Source organism: Desmodus rotundus, chromosome X (assembly GCF_022682495.2).
Source record: "Desmodus rotundus isolate HL8 chromosome X, HLdesRot8A.1, whole genome shotgun sequence".
Taxonomy (NCBI): Eukaryota; Metazoa; Chordata; class Mammalia; order Chiroptera; family Phyllostomidae; genus Desmodus; species Desmodus rotundus.
In genome coordinates this window covers 91,070,205-91,097,474 of record NC_071400.1, presented here as the reverse complement: position 1 = coordinate 91,097,474, position 27,270 = coordinate 91,070,205, and the positions used below count along the sequence as shown (strand labels likewise).

The following is a 27,270-nucleotide window of genomic DNA, read 5'->3' as shown; positions in this document are numbered from 1 at the left end:
TCACTTTTTCTGCCTCTCATTATGATGCTCCACATCACACTTCATGGTCTAACATAGAGATGTCCCCATAGGCCTTACATTTTCCTGAGTATCAACCTCTGTTTCTCTTGGGCACTGTCCTAACTCACTTCCCATTTGTTACAACCAAAGAGGTGGTCGTCATTTCCAGTGAGTCATGTATTTGAGCTTCATGCCACTCTTAGGAGACAAAACATTTCCATTGTTAAAAAGATTCATAAACAAAGAAAGGAAAAACAGTTAAATTTTTCAGATTTTCCTTTGGAAACCAACAAAGACCAAATTTTAAAGCATTATTCATTCACTGAAGTCTCAATTTAAGTCAATAAATAAAATTACTGTGATGTGTCTATAAAATTTACTCAGTATGACTCCCTAGTGATTTTTTAAAACAAAGTCCATATATTCCAATTATGATGAGCAGGAGTTTGGCATGCATAACCTTAGAATGGAAGCCAAACAGAGAAACTGGAAACTCAAGAAACTGGCTCCTCAAATGGAGTCCCTAAGTTTCTTTCCTGACACTTTGTTTCAGAGTTATTGCCACTACCTCCCAAACTCCAATACCACTTGGCCAAGTGTGGTCTGATCACTGCTATGTGAATGCCTTACTGTCATTGCCTCTTCAACTAAATATATCTAAGAACTTATCTCTCATCACCCCCCATCATTTTCATACCTAATCAGTTTTTGAATTTGACAGTATAGCTGGTAACACCAGCCAAGTTATTTAAGCTGGAAATTTCAGTGTAGTATTAGTTTCTGTTACTGCTTTAACAAATTACCATGAACTTAGTGGTTTAAGACAATGGAAATTGTTGTTAGAGTTCTGAGTCTCAGAAGTCCACTAGGTGTTCCATCAGACTAAAATCAACAGGCTATATGCCTTTCTGGAGGCTCTAGTGGAGAATCTGTGTTTTGTTTTGAGGGGGATTTTGACGGAATTTAGTACCTGTGGTTGTAGGACCGAGGTCTTCATTTTCTCGCTAGCTGTAAATTGAGGGTTGTTCCTAAATTCTAGAAGCCACCCATATTTCTTGGCTCATGCCCTATTCCTTCATCTTCAGAGCTAGCAACTGTGAGATGGCCTGGGGAGTCCTCCTTATGCAGCACACCTCTGACTCACTCTTCTGCTTTTATCTTCCATTTTAAGAACTCTTGGGATTATATTGCCACCTAGGGTAATCCATGATAATCTCTCCATCTCCTGGTCTTTAACTTTAATCGCATCTGCAAAGTCCCTTTTGCCATGTAAGATAACATATTTACAGGTTCCAGGCACTGGGATATGGACACCTTTGGGGAACCATTATTCTTTCTACCATACTCAGAAATCCAGTATTTTAAAATTATGAAAAATATGAGTTGCAAGGAACCATTCTTTATGAAGAAAAATCCCACAGGTGTTAAGTGAAGGATCACAAACCCAGTTAGTTTCAACAATAGAGCTGAGTCTACAAACCAAATGTTCGCTCTCTGGCCATTTCTCCCAACTCCTCCCATTCCCCATCTCTCATCTCCATATCCACTCAACCATCCCATGCATTCTTCTCACTGTAGCATGGAGCTGTTGCAAGGATTAAAGGCAAATGATGTGTGTGTGTTAATAATGAAAACTGCTTCCTATGATCCAGACTTAATATACTAAGGGCTTCTTACACATTTTATTATTTAAACAACTATGAAATATGTGAATTTATTAGCATCAGTCCTTTTTAGTGCTTTAGAAACTGCAGCTGCACAAGGTTTATTGACTTGTTCAAGGCCTCACCAGCAATTCACTGTAGAGCTGGAATTTGAACCCAGATAGTTTGACATCATAGCCTACCCTCTGAGCTTCTATTCTATCCTACTTCCAATGACAAACTCTGCAGACCATAAATTAGTATATAAATATAGGGTATTATTATGAATATTCTCTAATCTCTCCTCTGTCCCTTTTTCCCATGCCCATTGTCCCCAGACCTTGAATGCCTCATACATGAGTGAAATATTACAACCCTGGAATCTTTTAATTGGAAGGGATCTTAACATTATTTGCCTCTGACTTCTCCCCCAATGCAGTAAACCATCCACCAAATGCACACCATTGGCTGACAATCCCAATTCAGCCTCCAGACAAGTTCTATCTTGCCCACACAGTGAGAATCAACACTGAAGTTTTTGAAAGTTTGAATTACTTAACCACATTTATAAATCAGGAGATTTCAAACAAAATTTCAAACTTTCATCCTTCCAAAATTGGAAGTTTTAGAAGACAACCCTTTTATGTCTGGCCTCCCTGCTGTTTCTCCAACACAAGAGGTATATCCCCACTTTAGGGTCTTTGCACTTGCTGCTCTCTCTGCCTGGAACACTTTCCCTCCAGAGAGTCCTTTCGTTTGTCCTGGAACTTCCTTTGAATTTTGCTCAAATGTCACCTTCTCTAAGAGGCTGATCTAGACTACTCTATTTAAAATTACAATACTTCCCCCCGCTTAGCCTGACCCTTCCCATCCACTTATTCACAACACTCCTTGCCATCTGAGTACATATATTTTTATGTATGTGTATACAAACACATTAAACACAGCCTCAAAAGTGGCTGTCTCCTAACATTTTGTGCCCTAGATCCTTCACTTGCCTCATCCTAGTCCCAGTCCTCTGCAATATATAAGACTTTTTTGCCTCCAAAAACCAATTTTCACCTCCATGGGGGTGATATTGCCCCCATAGAGAATTCATACTCTAGGGTTATCTCTATTTCCTCCTGAAGAAATACAGTTTAAGAAAAGTAATACTTGCTTGGGTGTCCCCTTCTCCTTGATTCCAGCTAGTATCTAGGGTGACTCTGCTGTTAGTTGACATGTTCTTTCATGCCAAAGCACCTGTAATTTATGAGTTAGTAAGAGTTTCTTGTGGTAGAGTTGTAAGTGCAGAAGCAACTGGAAAGGTGGAGGTAGGGGCACTAGTAGTTAGAATATGGAATTTCTGGTCTCCCTTAGACCACACCATTCTTTGCCAGCTCACAGCTGAGCAGTAACCCATTGATTGGTATCTTAGTTTAGGTTCTCTGGGGGTGCAGAGCCTATGATAAGGGCTCAGTACCAGATGGACTCCCCATTGTCCCATGTCCCCAGCCCTTCCCCATTCTCCTCTCTTCCCAGCTCCTGGCACAGAACAATATATTTTTTTAATACAGCTATGAAATAAACAAGGAGCATGATGCAAAATGAGAAGGCCAGAGCAGACTACTGCAATAGATCGGGCAAGACACGACGAGGATTTGAACTCATGCTTGGAAAGCTGGTATGAAAAGAGAGGTTCAACAGATACTTCTAAGGTAAGATGAAAGGATTTGGGGTGGGGTCACTAGGATGTGGGGGTGAGGGAGAAGCAGGAGTCAGTCTGCCAATGGTTAACCTAATGAACCCCAGCAGTCCATGTGACATTGCCCTGAATCCTTCAAGTGTGGTAGGAAGGTTAAGAACCTAGACTTTGAAACTCAGCCTAGTTCCAAATCCACCATGTTTTAATTTTGTACAACTTTTGTAATCTGCCACTATTTAACTTTGGATAACTTACATAACCCATTTGGCACTTCAGTGTCCTATATGGAAAATACGGATAAACATAATCATAAGAGAACATACTTCATAGGTACAACTATTATTACAGCATTGAGAAGAACACACAGTAAATACTGCTCATGTCAGTAATTAATACAGTGATGCTCTTTCTATTCCTCATTTTCCTAGTGACTTTTCTAAAAATGATTTCTCCCTTCTATTGAGCAAGACTTCCACTTCAGTTTCTTTCCTCTTTATATTATTTGTTTCAAATTGCCTTTGGGGTCTTCAAAATGCCCTTGGGATCACTTTGGAAACATGTGAGGAAAGAGGCAGAAGTCAAACGGTTTCAGATCTGGTGACCATAACTTATGTTTCCTAAGTTCTTGTACAAAGCCATAACTCAGCGAAGTTTCAGGGAAAAATTGGAAAACACAGTTAATCATGATGTTATCAAGTTGTCCTCTGGGTGGGTGTACAGTCTCCCTAGAGGTCATAGGCTGGTTTATAAAAATGAACATTAATTTCTTTTCTGATTATAATGATAATGTGGGCTTACATGGAGAAAATTCTAAACCACAGGAAAATGTAAAGAAAAACTTAAAAACATAGTGTTGACTGGTTGCAAGGATCTTCAGAATATCTTTGGGCCAGCTGCAGAACAGAAATAATTAGATACAGCCTTGGGAGATGTTAGTATCATGCTTTATTTAGAGGTATTAAAGATACTAAGTTGAGCTCATTAGCTTTCTGGTATGTGTGATGACTTTGTAATGTACCATCATTGCTAGGTTGAGCTATGTTTTCCAGAATCCCCTTTTCTGTATGTTTCTGGATAGTGTGGAACACAAGAAAGCTTCTTGCAGGAGATTTGGGTAGAAGTAGAGTAGCAGCCATTGTAAAGCTCCCACATGTTGGCAGTTACTAAGTGTCACACATCATTAATATGAGGGAGCCGCCAGCCTTCCCCTCAGACCTCTTTTGACTTCTCTGACTCCTATGCCAAGTATATATTTAATTTTGTGCTGATGAGCTCAGCTTCTGCATACATCCATACCACCAAGATCACAGGCAACAAGAATTGACATGGGTTTCAGTGTGTTTTGTGGCTACAACTCATGCTTGTGGTTTCTAGGTTGTTCTTGGTCTCCCTATCTTATATCCATCCTCCCTTCCCTACTGCCTGCCTTTCATAGATGTCAGTTCTAGCATCAGATATGAAGACAACAGCTTTACAGAGACTGCCTAACCAGCTTCCAGGGTTTTATAAGGTCAAATCCCTTTGACAAGTCTTGTGTGTGTGCATAGCCCTAGCAATTCTCCTGTGATTGAACCCTGACTTATATAGTATCAAATAGAAAAGTTCTGAAGTAATTAAAACAAATAGTCTATAGCTGTACTGGTCAATATAGCAGCTACTAGCCACAGGTGGCTATTAACTAAAGTTAAATAAAATTTAAATTTCAGTCCCTCAGTCACCTTTCAAGTGCTCAACAGTTACATGTGGTTGGTGGCTACTGTATTGGGAAGTATAGATATCGATCACTTCCATTATTGCAGAAATTTGTATTAGACAGTGGTGGCCTTTAGTGATAATCTCTGGTGTTTCCTGAATGTTTACAATGTCTCAGATGTATTACACACATCTGTTTTACATGCGTGAACTCACTTAATCTGCATATAACTATGAGAGATAAGGAAACTGCAGCATAATGACCTTGTTACAGTCAGAGTTACATGCCATACTGTGAAGGTACCATAAACATTAAGGACATTCATTTATCCCACTTAATAAGAAATCCAAAAGCAGACAGTTCTAAGGTTGCTCCCACCGCTCAGGGATAGCAACGAGGACCCAGGTCCTTTCCAACCTTCTGTTCTTTCATCCTCAGGATACCATTAATTGAGGGACTCTACATCTTCAAAAACTCAGGTTATCTCCATTTTCTACTTGCACTTGCTAGCTCCTCTTAATGTTTTTAAGATGGCTACCACCGTTTAAGGCATCAAATCCAGACACAAAATTGTCCAGATACAGCGTTATCCAATAGAAATTTTGGCAGTGATGGAAATATTCTACATGTGCACTGTCAAGTATGATAACCACTAGCCTCATGTGACTATTGAGCATTTGAAATGTAACTAATGAGACCAAGGAAGAAGAGGAACTGTTTCTCCTTATACTCATCATAAAAATGAGAAAATTTTTCTTAGAAGTCTCCCATCAGATTTTCTTACTTGTCCTGTTAGTCAGAAGTGGGTCATGTGCCCACTCCTATATTGAACACTGGCAAGGAACAGCATTCCTGCAGTTGGCTTAGAATAATCAGGATTTACTCCTGAGTCATGTGAAAAGGGGTGAGCACCCTTTGATGAAGCCAGATCTTAGCCAGCAAGAAACAAATCAAGGAATGGTTGTCATATAAAAGATCAGTAGTATGTGCTGCACCACCTTTGCTCTACCTCGATCAGGAGTCTGTAAACTATAACTATGGGCCAAATCCAGCCCACCAACTGTGTTTGTAAATAAAGTTTTATCGGTGCAAAGCCATTCCCATGTGTTTACATATTACCTATGGTTGCTTTCAAGCTATGCGGGCAGAGTGCTTGCCACAGAGACTGTATGGCCCACAAAACTAAAAATATTTATTATTTGGATCTTAACAGAAAACGTTTGCCAACACCTGGTCTAGAAGGGCATTTCTATGGTTAAAGTCACCGTTGTTAAAGATCTTGGCTAAACACAAGCACTTTGGGCAGGCTGGTGTAGAGGAGAGCGTTCTGGAGAGCAGCTTTCAGGATCTTGATACTACTTCTTGCTGGGTAGCCTAGAAAGTTACTATGCTATTCAGTCTTCTCACCAACAAAGTGGGGATAATACAGACTTCCCTGCCTACCTCAAAGGGATGTGGTGTGACATGTATGCCGAGGCGTTTTGTAAATCAGGAAGACCTATAGAAATGTCTGATTGAGTTGCTGCTGCTGTTGCTGTTGCTGTTGTTATATGAGGTGTTGCTATATGAGCTGTTGCTACTGGATCCTAACAAGAGACCCTGGGACTTTTTCCTGAAGACCAAGGCAACAGTAACACTGGCAACTGGGAGATTTACTAGCCAGCAAAAGCCATTTCTGGAGCTTTTATCAACTTAGAAGTTAAAAGATTAATTGGCTTTGTTGTACCTTTAGGAGCCTTTGAAATTGCCTCACATAAAAAAATGTAGTTTGAAAAACTATGACTTTTCAATTGTTTCCAATTTCACATTAGGAACTTTGAATGGAGAGCAGCCTTAAAATGGGATTGCAAAGATGAGTGGTTCAGAGTTCAAAGCAGACCCCAAGGATCCCTGGTATCTCTGAACAAAATTAGAAATCTGAAAACTGTCCTTACTGGGTAACTAAACTCACAGAATGTCAGTGTCAGAAATCTTAACGGGCAATCATCTGAGCCCTTTTATCATATGGAGGAGGAGAAACACATTCTTTAAGGGTAATTCTAGCCAATGTACAGCCACTTCACTGTAGTCTATGCAAATGTTTAGAGGAGTAATATATGTTGTGTCAGAACTCATTGGGTTTAGATGAGGATAATGCTAGTGATGTAAGCTGAGGGGAGAGGTCTGCTTTATTGAGCACTTACTATGGAGAATACAGAGAGGAAAAAGATGTCATCCTTACTCTCAAGGACCTGACTAGGTATTTCTTTCATACCTGAAAAGATAAACCAGGAGGAGGAGCAGAATTCAGGATATGATGATGACCTTCAACAATTGCGCAGTTTCCTGACACATTGTGTGTTCAACATGTGTTCACTTTAGAGTTTGTTTAAATACATTTTTAAATATTTTATTTATTTATTTTTAGACAGAGGGGAACGGAGGGAGAAAGAGGAGAGAAACATCAGTATGTGGTTGCCTCTCGCGTGCCCCCTACTGGGGACCTTGCCCACAACCCAGGCATGTGCCCTGACTGGGAATCAAACCAGTGACCCTGTTGTTCACAGGCCGGTGCTCAATCCACTGAACCACACCAGCCAGGGCTAGAGTTGGTTTAAAATTTATAAACATAATTTAGACGTACAAACAATAGCAACAATAAACAAATAGGTAAAAAATCCCTGAGCTTCCTTGGATGTCTAGGTTGGCTCCATCTTATTTTGGAGCCTCCAATTCCAGAGTTATAGGGAAAGGACCCTTTTTTTTTTTTTTTACTGTACTTTTTTTTGTTTTATTTTTGAGGTAAATTTCACATTACGTACTTTATTTTTTTAATATATTTATTGATTATGCTATTACAGTTGTCCCATTTCCCCCCCTTCACTCCACTCCATCCTGCACACCCCCTCCCTCCCACATTCCCCCCTATAGTTCATGTCCATGGGTCATACATATAAGTTCTTTGGCTTCTACATTTCCTACACTATTCTTACCCTCCCCCTGTCTATTTTCCACCTATCGTTTATGCTACTTATTCTCTGTACCTTTCCCCCCTCTCTCCCCCTCCTGCTCCCCTATTGATAACCCTGCATGTGAGCTCCATTTCTGTGGTTCTGTTCCTGTTCTAGTTGTTTGCTTTTGTTTTTGTTTTAGGTGTGGTCGTTAATAACTATGAGTTTCCTGTCATTCTTACTGTTCATATTTTTTATCTTCTTCTTCTTAGATAAGTCCCTTTAACATTTCATATAATAAGGGCTTGGTGATGATGAACTTCTTTAACTTGACCTTATCTGAGAAGCACTTTATCTTCCCTTCCATTCTAAGTGATAGCTTTGCTGGATAGAGCAATCTTGGATGTAGGTCCTTGCCTTTCATGACTTGGAATACTTCTTGACAGCCCCTTCTTGCCTGTAAGGTCTCTTTGGAGAAATCAGCTGACAGTCTTATGGGAACTCCTTTGTAGGTAACTGTGTTCTTTTCGCTTGCTGCTTCTAAGATTCTCTCCTTCTGTTTCATCTTGGGTAATGTAATGATGATGTGCCTTGGTGTGTTCCTCCTTGGGTCCAGCTTCTTTGGGACTCTCTGAGCTTCCTGGACTTCCTGGAAGTCTATTTCCTTTGCCAGATGAGGGAAGTTCTCCTTCATTATTTGTTCAAATAAGTTTTCAATTTTTTGTTCTTCCTCTTCTCCTTCTGGCACCCCTATAATTTGGATGTTGGAACGTTTCAAGATGTCCTGGAGGTTCCTAAGCCTCTCCTCATTTTTCCGAATTCTTGTTTCTTCATTCTTTTCTGGTTGGATGTTTCTTTCTTCCTTCTGGTCCACACCGTTGATTTGAGTCCCAGTTTCCTTCGCCTCACTATTGGTTCCCTGTACATTTTCCTTTGTCTCTCTTAGCATAGCCTTCATTTTTTCATCTAGTTTTCAGCCAAATTCAACCAATTCTGTGAGCTTGTTGATTACCAGTGTTTTTAACTGTGCATCTGATAGGTTGGCTATCTGTTCACTGCTTAGTTGAATTATTTCTGGAGCTTTGAAATGTTCTGTCATTTGGGCCATTTTTTTGTTGTCTTGGTGCTTGTGTTGCTTAAAGGGGTGGAGCTATAGGTGTTCCCTGGTGCGGGGTAATGCTGGTTGCTGTGCTGTGACGCTGCGCTGTGATGCTGTACGTGGGGAAGGGAACCCCACGAGAGGGAACAATGGCGCCCGCTCCACTCTCCACTGGATTTCAGTCACTCCCTCCACTACCCACAATCAAATTGGGCCCCTCTGGTGCTGGTTCCCGAGTGGGTGAGCTTGTGCACGCCCTAGGCCCCTGTGGGTCTCTTCAACGACCTCTCCTGTGAGCCTGGGAGTTTCTCCTGCTGCCCCAACCCCCGTGGGTGTTTTCAATCAGAGGTTTGAGGCTTTATTTCCCTGCGCTGGAGCCCTGGGTTATGCGGTTTGCTTTGCTCCTCGCCGTTCGTCCTGGTTTATCTATGTGCGAATGTGGGGCTGCAGGGTCTGCTACCCGCCACACTGCCTGCCCCCTTTTCCGCCACTCTGAGTCCGGCCCTCTCGGTTTATCTGTGCGCGATTGTAGGGCCATAGGGTCTACTAGTGGTCAGACTGCCTGCCCCACACTCCGCCAGTCTCGGTCCTGCCACAGTAACGCGAGTCCTCTCCGCCCTGGCTGCCCGTCTCCGCCCCTCCTACCTGTCTGGATGAATGTTTATTTTTTATCTCCTTGGTGTCGGACTTCCTTGGCGTTCCATTTTCTGTCAGTTCTGGTTGTGCCAGGAGGTGCAGTGTGTCTACCTATGCTGCCATCTTGGTTCTTCAGGGAAAGGATCCTTAAACCCAATGATTTAAGGTAGCTCTCTCTTTTGCTCTAAAGTGGTCTCTAGCAATGTCTTTTGGATACATGCATAATCTTTGTTTTCCTTCCTCTTCCTTCCGGTAGTCAGTTTGGCTTCCAGATTGGGAATGGGGTGCTAGTGTCCTTCTGACGACATGGAGAAGGGGCCTGAATCTGTGATATCCTGCTGTGCTGAGCCCTGGGTTCTCAATGGCCTCTCCAGAGATCTCCCTCACCCTGCAGGGTTCCTGGGTATTCACTGCCAAAGGCTGTGTCCAGTGGGCCCCATGGTCTATTCTCTTCGGATCCTACCATGGCCTGGGGTCCCTGTCTTATTGACCTAGGTGTAAGCTTTTACTACTGTCTGTCACATCCTGTATCTGGTCTCTGGTCTAAGTTGTCCACAGTATCATCTTTGCAGCTCTGTCCCTGTCCCTGGCTCTCAACACATCTAGCCACCAGGGGCATGAGGACAATTTAGAATCCCTACCCTACTATACAAGAGATGAAAAAGACTTAGAGAGAATACCATCTCCTTCCTTCTCTCTGCCTAAACACACTACCACTGTTCCTCATCTCTACCATTGCCCTGTGTTGATGTACAGGCCCCTGTGAGTTCTCACCAGTTTTAAGTGGAAAGTGGACACAATGTCCTCTGTCTTCCGTTCCCTCCTCAACCTATCTAGAGTTTCTGTCATTCATTGTCACCACTCCTACCTGCCAGGGAAAAAAGGTCAGGACCCAACAGAATTAGCCTCATGCCTATGTGTGGGGAGTGGGATTGGGGGGTGGTTATGAGATTGGTGGAGGATCAGATCAACGCCATGGTGTTTATGATTTCATCTTTATGGATATGGAATTGAGAGAGAAAGGGATCAGCACTGGTTTTAGTGTTAGAGGACAAAATCAAACAAGACAGGCACCCTGCTGCCAAATGGGAGGTGGATTGGGAAGGTGGGTATAAAAGGTAAAAGGGATTAAGAAATACAAGTTGCCAGTTGTAAAAATAGTCATGGGGATATAAAGTACAACATAGGGTATATAGTCAATGATATTGTAATAACTACGAATGGTGCCAGGTGGGTACTGGAAATATTGGGGGCATCACTTCCTAAGGTATAGAAATGTCTAATCACTATGGTATAGACCTGAAACTAATTTAATATTGTATGCCCACTGTAGTCAGAAAATAAATGTTTTAAAAAGGCAGGTGTCCTGCCTTTCAGGAGCGTATACTCTACCTCCTACAGCTCTAATGTGCTGCACAAAGAATAACCAAGACTTGGATGGACAAAACATGAGAGGGTAAGAGGAAACAAGACAGTGGGGCCTTGGAGAAGGGGAATTATAGAGGAGTCTAATACTGGAAATGCCTGCAGCACAGAAAGATCTAAGCCTAGCCCAGAGAAAGATTATGTTGGGAATTATAGCTCATGAGATCATAAACTGGCTCAAATATGTTATTGTTTCCAAATGGGGAAGATAACTCTGCAAGAATGAAATTATAACCATCTTCCACTATTATTATGTCATCTCACCCTCTGGAAAATAGTTGTACCTAAAAGAAGACCTCCTTTGAAGATTTTTTTTTTTAAAGAAAGAAAGAAAAGGAAAGGAAAAAAGGCATTGGTATGGCCTGGGAGAGCTAGAGGCTAGATGTAAGTATAGTTACCTGCCCATTTGGGCTTCTGGTAAATCAAAAATGACTCCTTCAAACATTGCCAAATCATATAACTGGAAGTGTTAAGGTCTAAGGATTCTGTTGGCCAGTGTCCTAATAAGAATGTCAGAACTACCTCTCCTTGCCATCAAGAGCTATTGAGTCATCTCTTGGGTTTCCAGGGTGAAGCTACCGTATTTGCAGTCCAGATTCCCCAGAGCCAGGAGGAATGGCTGCTCTCTGGCAGCTTACCCCGGGCTCCTTCTCCATCTTCTCCTCATGCCTCAGTGACATGTTCATTCAGTCTTCAGACACTGAGTAGCCTGCTATAGTATGAACAGTAGTCTATAGATTCTGACAGGGTATCCTCCTAGCTGTGTGACTCTGGGCAAATGACCTCATCTCTTTAACACTCAGTTTCTTCATCTACAAACTGAAAATAAAAATATGTACCATGAAGAGTTTTTGTGAAGCTTAATTGAGATGATATACATAAAGTACCTAAAAGGCCCTCCATGCTCATTAGTTTTCCTCCCAATAGTTTCCCACCTGCCTCACTAAACCTCCATTCTCCCTTCTCACCTGGCACCGACAGTACACTGAAAGGACTCATGATGTGAAGGAAGTACATAATGACATGATACAAAGTGACAAGTATAAAAAGATATGGGTGAAAAGAGAAAAAGAGCACTGGGGAGAGAGATTTAATTCTGAAGAGGTCAGGGCAGGTTTTATAGAGGTATTTATATTTGGCAGGGCCTTGGAATATGAGTGCATTTCCAAATTGGGTTGACTCCACGAAGCAGAGGGAGGGAGTAGGGAAGTGAGACAGGGAAAGGAGTAAAGTCAATAATGGGTACATTAATGAGCAGGTTACTACTATGGGCCACTGGGGCATACCACAGCTTGCCTCACCAAGGGATGAGGATGCTGGCATAGGTAAACATCAGCTCCCATCTCTCACTGTTGTGGGGTATTAACTCCCTGGCCCTTCTGGCTTTTTCCATGCACAGGCAAAGCATGGTCCTATGGGCACAGATCATTCTCAGTAACAGAGACATGGGGGCCATCAGTATACACAGGATCTGTCTGTAGGTGACCTCTGGAGTGGGCCAGGGAATATGGACAGGGCACTAATAGCATCTGCTACTGGCAGCTTAACATTTAAGTGGACTAATCCAAAAATTTGGCCAAAGGCCATATTCTGGAACCTTAATAGCACTGACTCACATTTTATGATTTAATTATACTTTGTATTGTTCTCATGTGTCATAATCATGCCCCTTCAACTGGCATGTAAATTCCCTGGAGTCAGAGATGATGTTCTCTGCTGGGCACATAGCAGGCCCTCATTACTACATAACTGACCATCCAATCTTGTATCTTCTTCAATAAATGTCTCTATTTTTCATATTACATGGCTGGATACCTTCTGGACAGACCTCATATATTGAGCCTTACAAGAACCCATTGGGAGGGATCATGATTGAACCCATTTTGAAGATGAGAAAATAGAGGTCCCTGTTGGTCTAGTGGCAAATCAAGATCATGCAAATAGCAGGTGACAGGCATGGGGAAGGCTCTAATCCTGGGTCTTACCACCTTTCTACTGTATCACGCTGTCAGCAGTAATGTTTTAGCCAATTCTTTATGACAGTAGTTCTACACTTTGAACCTGCATCAGCATCACCTGGAGCACTGATTAAAACACAGACTGCTGGGTCCCACCCTCAGAGTTTCCAATTCAGCAGGTCTAGGGTGGGCCTGACAATCTGCACTTCTAAAAATCTCTCAGGTGATTGTGATGCTATTTGTCTGGAGTGACACTTTGGGAACCACTGCTTTCAGAAATCAATTCATATGAGAGTCAGAGCAAGAAATACATTCAGCAGCCATAAGCATCCACTTAACTTTTCCCTACTAAGGTTTGTTTCAGGGCTATGCACTTTCTGGTTTATTTGCTCTGTTTCATCATTTTAAATATACTTTAAAACGTCTTATTTCTACCAAGCAGCTTTCATTTTGATGATTTTTAGTGTGTTCAACTTTCCTTCCTTATCTACCTTTATGGTGGAAAAAGCACTGAAACTTTAGACCAAAGATCTAGTATCTAGTCTGGCTCCACCACTTCCTAACCAATAATGTCTCTGGGTACATTTACTCATTAGTAATGTGGGGACATTTGACTTTTTCTCAGCTGATCCCACAGTGAGATGATGTGTGTGGGCATAGTTGACATGAATGTTACGTGGCCACAACAGAATTCATATCCCATGATATATATCTGGAGGAGTTTCCTCTCCCTACTTCTCCCAGTTGTGTAGGCTGCGGTTCTCAAAGTGTACTCTCTGAACCAGTCACATCAATATTACCTGGGAGCTTGTTAGAAATGTCAATTCTGAGGCCCCACCCCAGCCCTACTGAATCAGAAACTCTGGAGGAAGGACCCAGAAATCTGTATTTTAACAAGCCCTCCAGATGTTTCGGATGCACATTCAAGTTTGAGAACTCTGATTTTATGGTTTAGAATACAACATTCAGAGCTCAGTACAAATCCCAGCCCAGCCACTTCTTTGAGCAAGTTATTTCTCTCTCTGAGCCTCAGTTTCTTGATTTGAGAAATGGGGAGACTCAATCTCCTTTTCATAGATTTGGTTGAGAAGCTTAAGAGAGTGAATGTAAAGCACATAGGGACCTGGCACATTGTGAGCAGTCAGTATACATTAAGCTTTTTTTTTGGTAAACTATTGTGGCTTCTTGACAAAATGCCCCAGTGCCGCCTTTTTGAAGGACTGTCTATTGCGTTTTAGCATGTTGGGATGTCTTCTATGGATTTTGTGTTCATGTATGTGTGTTGTGTATATGTTTTGCTTATGTTATTGTTATTTGCTCCTAGTAGATACTTGCTTTAGCCAATGAAGATTCCTTGGTCCTTCTACTCTTCTGAATAAGAAAGGTATTTCTCTGTGTGTCCTTAATAATGTCTTCTTAAATAACATTCCTAAGGAGCATTCTTTACATTTGCATAGCACTGTATTATTTTGGCAGTTGTACCCCCAAGATTTCTAGCCTTTTTACTGCCTTCTTCAAAAACCTTTTCTCCTTCTTTCATAAGCTTCTAAAGATCCTCTTTTCTGATAATCATGCTACTTCATTTGGCTAATTGTCTACCTCCCCTAAATTCCCATGCAGAAATGTCTTCAAGTACATACTTTTAAAAACAAATAAGCACCAGAAGTAGACCCTCACATATACAGAAATTTGATTTTTGACAAAGCTGCCAATGCCTCTCAATGGGGGAAAACAGTCTTTTCAACAAATGGTGTTGGGAAAAGTAGATACACACATGCCAAAGAATGAAGTTGGACCCTTACCTTACACCATATACAAAAATGAACTCAAAATAGATTAAAGGACCTAAACATAAGAGCTAAAACTATAAAACTCTTAGAATAAAATATAAGGTAAAATCTTCATGACATTGGATCTGGCAATTATTTCTTAGATATGACAGCAAAAGCACAGGCAACAAAAAAAATAGATAAATTGGACTTTATCAAAGTTCAAAACTATTGTGCATCAAAGGACATTGTTAAGAGAGGGAAAGACAACCCACAGAATAGGAGAAAACATTTGCAAATCATATATCTGATAAAGGATTAATATCCAGAATATATAAGGAACTCCTAAAATTCAACAACAAAAAAACCCCAACAACCCAATTCAAAAATGTGCCAAAGAGTTAAAGATGTTTTTTGCAAGGAAGATATACAGATGGCTAATAAGCACATGAAAGATGCTTGATATCACTAATCATTAAGGAAATGCAAGTCAAAACCACAATGAGATACCATTTCACACCCATTATCAAAATAACAAGTGATGGAAAAGATATAGAGACCTGGAATCCTTGTGCCTTGCTGGTAGGAATGTAACATGGTAAAGCCACTGTGGGAAACACTTTGGCAGATCCTCAAAAAGTAATACGTAGAACTACCATATGACCCAGCAATTCCACTACTAGGTATATATACACCCAAAAATTGAAAGCAGGGACTCAAACAGATGCTTGTACTCCAATGTTCAAAGCATTATTTACAATAGCCAAAAGGTAGAAATAATCCAAGTGTCCATCAACAATGAATGGATAAACAGAATGTGGAGTATTATGCAGCCTTAAAAAGGGGACGGAATTTTGATACATGCTATAATATGGATGAACCTCAGAAACACTATACTAAGTGAAAGAAGTGAGACATGAAAGAACAAATATTGTATGATTCCACTTATACGGCAAATTCATAGCAACAGAAAGAAGTTATCAGGGATGGGGGGAGTTGGGGATTAGGAGTTATTATTCAATGGGAACAGAATTTCTATTTGAAATGATGAAAATGTTCTGGAAATGAACAGTGGTGGTGGTTGCACAAAATTGCAAATATATTTAATGCCAGTGAATTGTACACTTAACAATTGTTAAAATGATAAGTTTTATGTTATGTCTATTTTACCACAGTAAGAAATTCCTAAATGAACACACACATACACAAACACACACAATGAAGGAAAACAGGTACCTTACCTTCCAGGGATGTAACCAGAACAACATGAAGACAAATGACAAGGAATATCTTCAACATCAGTAAATGTTCTTCAGGTCTCCCAACATGGCCACATTGCCCACCAGAGAAAAACATCCTGGAATAAAATAAGAGGAAAACATCATCACAGCTTGCCATAATCACAATACAGCAATACCCAAAAGGTCAGTTCCTCAACCAAGGCAAACTGCAATCCTACTTCCTTTAAATCACTGTAGTTGCAGAGAATTGTCAATGACAGGTGGACACTGGCTACAAAAAACAAAACCCATGTTTATTATGGGAGGACCACTCTGGGATATTATGTTATGTTAAAAATGACAAGCAAGGTCGTCTATGTGTATTTAAGGAAATCATCAACATATGCAAAATATGAAGAAGAAACTAAAAACACAAAACACTGCATATATAATTATTACCACTAGGCTAGTTTAAAACTATGCTAAGAATCAGAAGGGGTCACAGAATCTTACAAATAATCTACTCCTGTTTATGTCTTACATTATAAGGATGGGTACACTACATTTACTCTTAAATACATGTTAGTTTATTATCATTACTTGCATTTTGAGTAGTCAGGAGAGCAAAGTTAACATTTTTTAAAAAGCAAAATTTATATCAGAACCAAATTTTAAAACCTCATTTACCATTAATTTATTCATTCATTCAACAAATATTTATTGAAGGCCAACATACATCAGATGAGATGTGAGGGATGAATAGGAGTTAACTAGATGAGATACATGTGGTGGAGGTGGGACAGGAGTTTGGGGGAGCTCAGAACACAGAATTAGAATTGCACATGCTAAAACTGTGTCTGTTCTTCTCATAGCCGGGGAGCAATGAGAGCCCAATGAGTAGGCTTCCTCTGGAAGGCCACAGGTGAAGTGGCTGGGACAGACCAGGGGCTGTGCTCTCAGCTGATAGAGCTCCTAGCCACAGGGCCCCATGAGCCCAGCCACCACTGCAACTTCTGCCAACCTAAGACAGAGTGTGTGTGCAGTGGTGAAGACTAAACAGATGAGTTCATAGGTCCTAGCCACAGAATGTCTGAGTGACATTGGAGAGGTTGTGTTCAATGGACAAGATTCCCCATTTTGCAAACTGTGATGAGAGCACTGACCTACCTGGATAGTGTTGCTGTGTTGAGTAAACAAGAGATCTTCACACAGTGGCTGGTACCATGAAGGCACTATAAATGCTAGCTGTACTCTCCCCTCATTCAGTCAAATAATGGGTTACAGGGATGAGGTCATGGAAAGATAAGGATAAATCACAATTTCTCAGTCACAGAAAAAAACTGGCAATTTTAAAGAATCTTGTAACTTAATAACCATCACCAGTACCAAGGGGTGATTCTTTCGTGGTCTTAGATCAGAAGGTAAATCCCTCATCCAAAGAGGGCTTACATTTTTAAAATCAATAAATTGTGTGTATGTGTATGTGTGTGTGTATTATACTACATTAATATATTGTAAACTGCCTCTGGTTTATCCCTCCTCTTCAGCGCTTTTATCCTCTCTCTGTCCATAATTGCATATTATTGACCCTCCCAAATGAGTCACTCAAAAGAGAATGCTAATATAGTTGTGCAAAAATGTAGCAACATCTCTCTGGAGGAAAATTTAAGTGTCTGCTACAGCTACACACAACATTGATGAGTCTCAGAAATATAATGTTAGATAAAGGAGCAAGACATAAAAGAATGCATATTGTACATGACTCCATTCATCTGAGGAACAAACAGCAGGCAAAACTAATGTACCGAATAAGAAGTCAGGAGAGTAGTTGTCCTTGGAAGGGGGGAGAAGGTGTAATAATTAGGAGTGGGCACGGGGGGCTTCTGTTACATGGGTGTGTTCAGTCCCTGAAATTTACTGACTTGTACATTTACATATATGTCATAAAAAGTTTCATTTAAAGTTTAATAATCTATATGTTATTCCTGAACTCAGTTCCCCACCAAAAGCATTGCTCCTTTTTGAAAGCTCTATTTAGTGAACTAAACCTCTATTTTAAAAAAAGACAACCCTCTCTCCCATACAAATGCCTTAGACTCAATGCTATCTGGAATTCATAAAGCTGACTTAGATTTATTGCACACGTATCTAATTTTAGTTCTGGAAAAGGTATCAGAACAGTTTATTTCTGGAAAGGAACTCAGACTCAAAATTCATCTTGCCTCAAACCCACATTCTACAGATGAAGAAAGAGGCCCAGCATGCTGTAGGGGATGGGTCAATGTCATTTGGCTGTTTGGTGAGACTCCTACCCTTTCTACCAGGCCACGATGTTGGCCTCCTGAGAATTTGTCTCCTTGGAAGTAAATTATTTTGTGTCCAGCAGGTGAAGAAAATTAACTCAAAATGCTATTTATACAATTTCAAAATTTCTGCAAACTTCTAGGGTAGGACCTAAGTGGTATATAAAATATGGTCAGTTAAATTAGTCATGCTACACAGTGACTAGTTATTATGGGTTAGAGCTTGGGCCTCTGAGGAAAATAAACCATGCCTTTCACTGAAAAGCGTTTGTACTCAAGTCCCAAATGAGGGCAGGAAAGGCCAGAAAGAATGGTGATTCCAGCAATCATCCTGAAAAGAGAATGTGGGTCAAGAAGAACCTAGTAAAGACCAGGCATCATTGAAAAGACTGTTTTCAGTTGTTAAGGCTGGAATATGTTTCCTCAAAGCTAAATATATATATTCATAATAAGAGAAGTTTTATGGTATTTGAAATAATATAGCTCCTGTCACCTTTTTGCATAAACTAGAGAACATCCTGTTAGGTCATAAGGTTGCTAGAATCTTTGATCAAAGAGGGAAATCTGTAGATTTTTAAACCCTTACTCATTTTCATATTTTTCAGCTGGAACTTTTCTTCATCTTCTAGTGCAAGTTGGATTAACTCAATGCTATCTAAGTCATCAATAAAGATAATTTGAATAGCTACTGGTTCTTAGCAAGTTTTCATGGTGCTAAGGAGTCTGGTGAGATAGTATCAATTACAAAGAAAACAGTTTGCTAGCATTTAAACAGTAAAATCTAGACACTGACACTAGACAACTTCTCATTAAACATTATCCCAGATTCATCTTGGTCCCAGGCCCCTTTTATGGTTGTGGACTCTGATATAAATGGCAACCCCTAGGGTTGTATAGTGCACAAGCTACATGAATGTATGTCATGGTCCTGCTTGGACCACTGTAAGAAATTGTTCTAGATCTCTTCAATTTTATTTTAAATACTATCACTATCATATTTTTAAAAAATCTGTATCATCAGTGCAAGTTTGAATGGCAATAAGTGACAAATCTGTCTTTTTCTAGATATTGAATAAAGAGTAAGATTAAAAGGGGAAACAGTGTGATACCACTGTAGGACAAGTCTGGGTGAGATTTATTCTATGTTACTTCTGGTTAACTGGCATACTTTGATTATATCATGGCTCCTATGATGTAAGCAATGATCAGTATTTTTGACTTGAGTAACAAGACATATAATTGTTCCCTAAGTTTTCTAGAGACTCTTTATGGCTTTGAGATGTTTACATTGAGTCCTAAGTGCTGGCAAACAAGACTAGCACAAGGGGAAATTAAAAAGAAAGGTACTGAAGAGGTTCTCAGTTCTGATAAAGCAAGAACTAAAAGGCAAAAAAGCAATTGACTGGGATCATTCAACTGTCAAAGGAATCAGAGAAATTCAGGGTTGTTTTTGTTTTGTTTTATTTTTAGAGTCTCATTATATGTTTAATTACTTTAAAAAAAAAAGAATCAGGAAACTTTGTAAAAGCATGATTAAATTTTGACCGAACTCTTAAGACCCAGATACAACAAATATCTCAGGGAAAAAAAAGAAGTCTTCAGTGTTCCAGGAAAATGTTGGGTTAGATTATTTACACTAAACCTTCTACTACGGCAATAAAATATTTTAAAAAAACATTTTCTTAATCATATCATCAAAGAGTTGATGATATGCTAGAAAGAAAAGATAGAAAAGAATCACCAGGCCAAAGGTGAAGCCAAAGCAGGAACTCAGGGAGGTAATATATGAAGGGGGAGCCAAAAAACCCAGAATTATCTTCTGGAGGGCAGGCGCCTTGTAGTTCAGGCTTCCCCTGCTAGGTGAGTGTTCTAGGAACCCATCTGTATCAGTGTACCAGCTAGTGTGAGAGGCTGTGTTCGGCTTCAGGGAGGTTTTTTTTTTTTTGAAGACTCAACACATTTGCCCATTTCATGATGGGTGATTTACGAGTGCACGTGCCCATGCTGTGCTGAGTGTTCAGCAATTTTTGACTCAAAACGGCATGATCCCTGTGTCCCACCCTCCCTATTCACTCAATCTCACCCTGAGTGACTTTTTTTTGTTTCCCTAGGTGAAAAAATGTCCTCAAAGGGAAACATTTTGCTGATGTGGAAGAGGTGAAACAAAAAATGGCAGAAGCACTAAAAGGCATCAAAGTGGATGAGGTCAAAAACTGTTTTAAGCAGTAGAAAAAAAATCTCAATTGGTGTATTGCATCAAATGGAGAGTACTTGGAAGGGGACTGAAGTTTAATCAAGTAAGAATAAATACACAATTTTTTTACAAATAAATTCCAGGGTTTTTTGGGTCCCCCCTCAAATGCAAAGGACATGCTTTTGCCTGAGGGTATGGGCCTACGGAGGAAAACTTCCTCCAGTTATGAAACACAAAAGAAAAGTTCAAAGATATGGAGAAAATAAGTAGTGGTCTAACATGCACTTAAATAAAATTCAAAGAGGAAAGAATGGGGCAGAGTTAGTGTATGAGATGATAATAACTGAATGACCTCAAACTGATGCAAAACACCTACCCATACATTCAGGAAGCCAAAAGAATCTCTACAATAAACAAAAGAGATCTACATCTAGACACAAAACAGTGACATTGAAGAAAACCAAAGACAAAGAGAAAATCTTGAAAGTAGCCAGAGAAAACAAGACAGTTAACCTCAAAAGGAGCAGATGTTAGACTGACAGCTATTTCTTCAGAAGCAACAATGGAAGCCAGAAAACAGACAAACAAAAACTGTTATATTGTTCATTATCTGCAAATCCTCACTGAAATAAATCCTAAAAGATATTTTCAGGCAAAAGATGTAAGATCAGAGATGCAACAGGGAATAAAGAACAAAGAAATTGGTTACTATGTGACTAGGCCCATTCCTAACATTTGTAATACAGAGGTCAAGAATTTAAAAGGAGATCCAGTTTGCTCTTATCCTTCCACTGAGGCTCCCTCTCAAACTACAAGAGGCCTCGTGCACATGTATGGACACCCCAGCCCACATATCTAAACCCCCCTCGCTCCTGCAAGAAGCTACCCCTTGGTCATCTTTTAGGTCTAGAGTTATGTACACATGGCAGCATAGCTTGCCCCAGGGAAGAGGCCTACACAGATGCTGGAAATAGGCACAGAATATTTGGATAGGGAATTAGAGGGTTTTGGGTTTCCATAACATGATTTCGAAGCAAGGGTTAGGAGAGGAGGGAGGCAGGCTCCAGGTGGGAATGTCTTCTTTGTGTCACAGACTTCTTGTCCTTTGGAGAGGGTTATGACTAGGGAAGGGCCAGAAAGAGTACCTGTCAAGCATGAGACATAGGCCAGAGATCCCAATAGATCCCAGTTGCCCAGAGCTAAGGGTGGCACTATATACTGGTAAATCCAAATGAACTGACTATATAAAACATTAACAATAATATCTTGCAGGGGTAAGTGAAACATGATAGAATAAAATATGATAACTATATTATATATATATATATATTCTATAACACGGGAAATAATATATATAAATTAGGATATTAAAAAATCAAATTAAAGCCTTCCAAGGTCCTTGTATTATCTTACAGGAGGCTAAAGGTATTGATTATCTTTAGGCATTAAAAAGTTCAGTAGACATAGTAATTTCTATAGTAGCTACTAACAATTAGAAGTGAAGTATATAACTTCCTAACTAGTAGAGGGGGAGAAATGTTTTTTAGAATATTTAGTCAATCTGAAAGAAGGCAAGAAAGGGAAGAAAAATAAATAAAGAATGGTTAGGAAAAACAGGATGGTAAATGTAAACACGATACTAATTAATGATTCATTAAATATAAATGGAGAAAAATGATTCCATTAAAAAGCAAAGATTATCAGACAGGAAAAGATACAAAATCCACCTATATGCTATTTACAAGGACACAACTAGAACATAATGCCACAGAAAGTTTGAAAGTAAATGGACACAAAAGACATGTGGTGCCAGTACTAATCAAAAGAAAATTAATATGTTGATACTAATATCAGACAAATTATACTTTAAAGCAAAAATCATTACGTATCAATCAAATGGTTTATTCAATTCAGTAGGAAGACTGAACAAATTTACATGTGAGTACAACTAATAATACAGCCTCAAATACACAAAGCAGTATTTTTGACAGGACACAAGAAGAAATAGAACAAATTCACAATCATATTGAGGAGGTAGTCACACATCTGTATCTATCAGCAATAGATAAAATTCAAATAAGAAAGTCACTAAGGATACAGAATATTTCAATATTTAACCAATTTGACTTAAAGACCGTAGAGTACATAATCATTTCAAGTGTACATGGACTATGTATGAAAGCCAACAGGCCAAAAAGAAGTCTCAAAAACATTTTACAGAATTGGAAAAGGGAGAAGAGAATGTTCTCTGACTACAACACAATTAAGTTGTCATAACAAAAAGTTAAATTGTTATTTAATAACTTATGGGTTAAAGAAGTTGCAACATATATTACAAAATATGTAACTTGGTCAATAATAACACTACCATATATCAAGATATGGGGATAGAGCTAAAGATCTTTTAGAGTAAAATTTATGTTTTAAATGTACATATTAGTTAAAGGTGAGATCATATGGTATTTGTCCCTCACCACCTGGCTTATTTCACTTAGCATAATGCTCTCCAGTTCCATCCATGCTGTTGCAAAGGGTATAAGTTCCTTCTTTCTCTCTGCTGCGTAGAATTCCACTGTGTAAATGTACCATAGTTTTTTGATCAGAACATAATCAACAAAAGAAAAAAGCAAACAAAATATAACCAGAGACATTGAAATAAAGAACAATGTAACAATAGCCAGAGGGGAGTGGGGAGGGGATAGTGGGGAGAGGGGTCTACAGGAGCTTCTATAAAGGACACAAGGACAAAATCAAGGGGGAGGGTAGAAGTGGGGAGGGAGGTGGGATTGGCTGGGGTGGGGTGGAAGGATGGGGAGAAAATGCAGACAATTGTAACTGAATAACAATAAAAAAATTTTAAAAATGTACATATTAGAAAAAGAGAAAGGCTTAAAATTAATAATTTGAGCTCCTTCTCAAGAACTTTGAAAAAGAAAAGCAAAATAAACGCAAAGAAAGAGAAAAAAGGAAAAAAAATAAAAGCATGATATAATGATATAAATAAAAAACATAAAACAAAGGTTATTAACAAAGCCAAGATTGTTCTTTGTAAAGACATTCTCACAAAATTAAGCGGGGGGGGGGGGGGGGAGAAGGAAGGAGGAAACGTGGGGGAGAAAGAGAAGGAATATAAACAAATAGCAAAAGAATTTAAAAAGCAACATAACTGAAGATGCTATAAACATAAAAATGATAGAAGGATCTTAGGGACAACTTTAATTATTAATGCTGAAAATCAAGATAGAAGTAGGTGAATTCTTAGAAGAAAAATATAACTTATCAAGAAGAAATAATACTGGGTGAAAAAGATAAAAAGATTAAGCAAAAAAAACATCTCGTAGACACAGACAACAACATGGTGATTACCAGAGGGGAATGGGAGTAGGGGAAAGTAGAAGAGAGTAAAGAGGATAGATAAATGGTGATGGAAGGAGCCTTGACCATTTCACCACCACCAGAGGGGTGGTGAACATACAATACAATGTACAGGTGATGTGTTATAGAACCGTACACCTGAAACCTATATTATTTTATTAACCAATGTCACCCAAAGAAACTCAATGTAAAAATCTGGCAAATTGAAAAAATATATTAAAAAATAAAAATAAAAAGAAGAAATAATAAACCTGAATAGACATATAACCATCAAAAGTCTCAAAATTTTTCCCAGAAAGAAAACTCCAGGCCCAGATGTTTTCACTGGTAATTCTATCAAATAATTAAATAAGAATTCCAATCTCATAAGAACTGAAAGACTAGAGAAAGAGGGTAGCTTAACTCATTTTTACCAGGCTAGCATAACCCTGGTGCCAAAACCTGACAAGGAAAGTCCTCACTTTCACCCATTTTATAAATCAAATGAGACTTTTTACAGAATTCTCTGGAATGCTCACGAAAATGTCTAGCAGCAATTTTGAACCTTGCAAATTGGGGTAATTGGAATAAATATAGGACAAAAGGAATTATTCCAAACTTCAGCAACAACATTTTTTGAGGATAAAGTCACCAAGAACTAAAGCCAGCAATGCTGTGGTAAGATAAACAACATCTCATATGCAAAAGACACCCCACAAAAACAAACAAAGAAAACCACAAAACAATGTGCTAAAGATGGTAGAAACTGGGCTAACTGGTAAGTGCTGAGTGTGACCTTCCAAATGGCAGCTCTGTGTGTCATTTGTCATAGTACAAAGTAAAGTCAATGGTGGACTTGACAGCATGATTGTAATATGAAGCTTTCACGTCTCTAGAAACAAATAGAAGGAAAATGATTTGTTTGGTCTTTACAGTACAAAATGATTTTCTTAATAAGCATTAACTGCTTTTCTATTGAAAAAAAGTAGTTTTGATCAATAAGTGAATCAATATCAGGTGTGCAAGATTAGAAATAAATTATGCACTTAAAATATTCATAAAACCTTGTGAAAGTTGTTGTATTTTTCAATTCCCTCACTCATCCCCAAATTTCTCCAATACTCTACCTGCAATCTACCATCCTCTTGATTACCTATGTGTGAATTACCCAAGGCAAAATGAAAGCCTACTTTATCTCTCTCCCCTTACTCTTCAGGATCCTCTCCCAAAGTTCATAGTAAATATGTCCAACAACACAAACAAGCAGAATAGCATATGGTACAAGAGCATATGCCTGCCTTCAAGTTCAAGCTGCCCCACTTACAGTGTAACCCTGGCCTGTTCCTTAACCTCTCTGGACCTAAATTCTTCATCTGAATAAGTGGAGGTACTAATTGGATCTACTCATAAAGTTCCTGTAGAGATGAAACAAGGAAACATAATGAAATTCTTATTATAGTCCAGAATTGTTACCTATTACTACAAGCATAATTAGAAGGCAGCTTTATAGTACACTTCTGGGGTAAATGTAAATAGATTTTGGAATTATTTTCTGCATTCATTCATCTATTTTACAAATATTTATTGAGGTTCTGTTACATGAAAGGTACTATGCTACAGACTCAAGATACAATAAAACAAGACAGATACCTCTCCTGTATGTAATAGCTTACACCTGCTACTTAGATTAATTGGCCACTGGTGTGGCCCAATAAATAGTGATTTTAAAAAAGCTTAAAAGACACTTACTTTCATGGTCCATGAAACTCATCTTGGCCTAAAAACAAAATAAGGCACCGGAACACAATATCCTCTCCTATATAGACTTGGTCTCCACCTCACCCTAACTCCCACAGCATGCAACTCCACCCACAGCAGGCACTCAAAAAAGATTTTTAAATAGATTTGGTCCAGAATCTGTTGCTGCACAAAAATTCTATCAATATGTAGAGAAGAAAAATAAAAGACTCTCCTTAAAAGCATCTTCAAGGTGTTGATCTGCACTGGGGGGATGAGGGCAGGGATGGGGAAGAAGCACATGGTTTAAATCATCAGGAGATTACATTTGAGAAGAAGTGAGGTACTAAGGAAAGCAAACCACCTACCAATATCTGCCCTTTCTTGCTTTTGTCATCACACCATGCCAACTCCTGCTTCAAATCCTAGCTTGGACATTTACTAGCAGTGTGACCCTGCACAGGTATTTTAACATTGTTTATAACAATAACTTATTAGCATGTATTATAATAACTATGTTTTTTATAATCTAAATCATAGGATAATTATTTATAATTAATAAGTATTTTCATTAATTCTCAGATTTCTATAATTTATACCAGTGAAGTCCCAGAAATAACCACTATCTTTTTCAAATTTTTTTATTTATTAATTTTACAGGGAGAAAAGAAGAGGGAGAGAGAGGGAAAAAGAGAGAGACAGAGACAATCAGACATTGATTTGTTGCTCCATGTACTTATGTATTCATTGGTTGTTTCTTATACATGCCCTGACTGGGGATCAAACCCGAAACCTTTGCATTTTGGGACAATGCTCTAACCAACTGAGCTACCCGTCCAGGGAACCTCTACTATTGAGTCTCAAAGGAAACAGGAAGTGTAAGTCAGTAGTAGCTTCAGAATCTCTATATAGAAGGGAGTTGGAAGCAAAAATCTGGTTGGGAGGAGCCTTTGGAAGCTGCATGCACACAATACTTTGAGACAGAAAACACTTCAATGGTCTGTTTCAAAACAGGAGAAGAGCTGTTGGACATAAGGAAGCCAGTCCAGGGAAAAAGAAAGGGGAAATAGTTAAATAAAATCCCCAAAAAGTTCTTTGTAAATGATCATTCTCCTTCCCCAGATTTTACTGCACCATGCCATTTCAAATCTGTACCCATTATTGAAAGATACTTTAAAAAAAATGGCCCTGGGTAGTGTTGCTCAGTGGTTGAGTGCCAGCCTGTGAATCAAAGGGTTGCCAATTCGATTCCCAGTCTAGGGCACATGCCTGGGTTGCGGGCCAGGTCCCCAGTAGGGGGCACATGAGAGGCAACCAGACAGGGATGTTTGTCTCCCTCCCTCTCTCTTCTTTCCCCTCTCTAAGAAATAAAATCTTTTAAAAAACCCAAAAACAAATGGATTACAGAGAAGAAGTGGGTCAACAATAGAATCCCCAAGGAAAAGAAAATGTCTGAAGAAAAGAAGGCTCCAAGTGGGTGGGAGTGAGGAGTCTGAAACAAAAGAAACAAAAAAAGAATACAGCAGTTAAAGGGATGGGGATTTAGATTGAAGGGGGGTAATTTGAAAGGAAAAAAGAAACAACCAAATGTTCATTATTTCTACATTATCACTTAGAAATAGCCT

The 27,270-nt window shown here is 39.2% G+C and overlaps 1 protein-coding gene and 1 long non-coding RNA gene across 12 annotated transcripts in view; one reads left to right on the top strand and one right to left on the bottom strand.

The window, feature by feature from the left end:
* Positions 1-27,270, bottom strand: part of ADGRG2 (adhesion G protein-coupled receptor G2) — a 113,885-nt gene that overhangs the window by 53,830 nt on the left and 32,785 nt on the right. For all 9 annotated transcript variants that reach the window (XM_053917646.2, XM_053917651.2, XM_053917648.2 and 6 more), the window contains exon 3: positions 16,079-16,194. In XM_053917646.2, coding sequence (XP_053773621.1) covers positions 16,079-16,193 — 115 coding nt within the window. In that variant the 5' untranslated portion in view covers position 16,194. The remainder of the gene's footprint in view (positions 1-16,078; positions 16,195-27,270) is intronic.
* LOC112313235 (uncharacterized) overlaps positions 1-27,270 on the top strand; it is an 85,552-nt gene that overhangs the window by 56,077 nt on the left and 2,205 nt on the right. For 2 of the 3 annotated variants that reach the window (XR_008426027.2, XR_008426026.2), the window contains exons 3-4: positions 3,200-3,340; positions 20,472-23,252. This is a non-coding gene — a long non-coding RNA (uncharacterized lncRNA). Of the gene's footprint in view, positions 1-3,199; positions 3,341-20,471; positions 23,253-27,270 lie in introns of those variants that run through there. The other variant, XR_008426025.2, reaches the window with a different exon arrangement.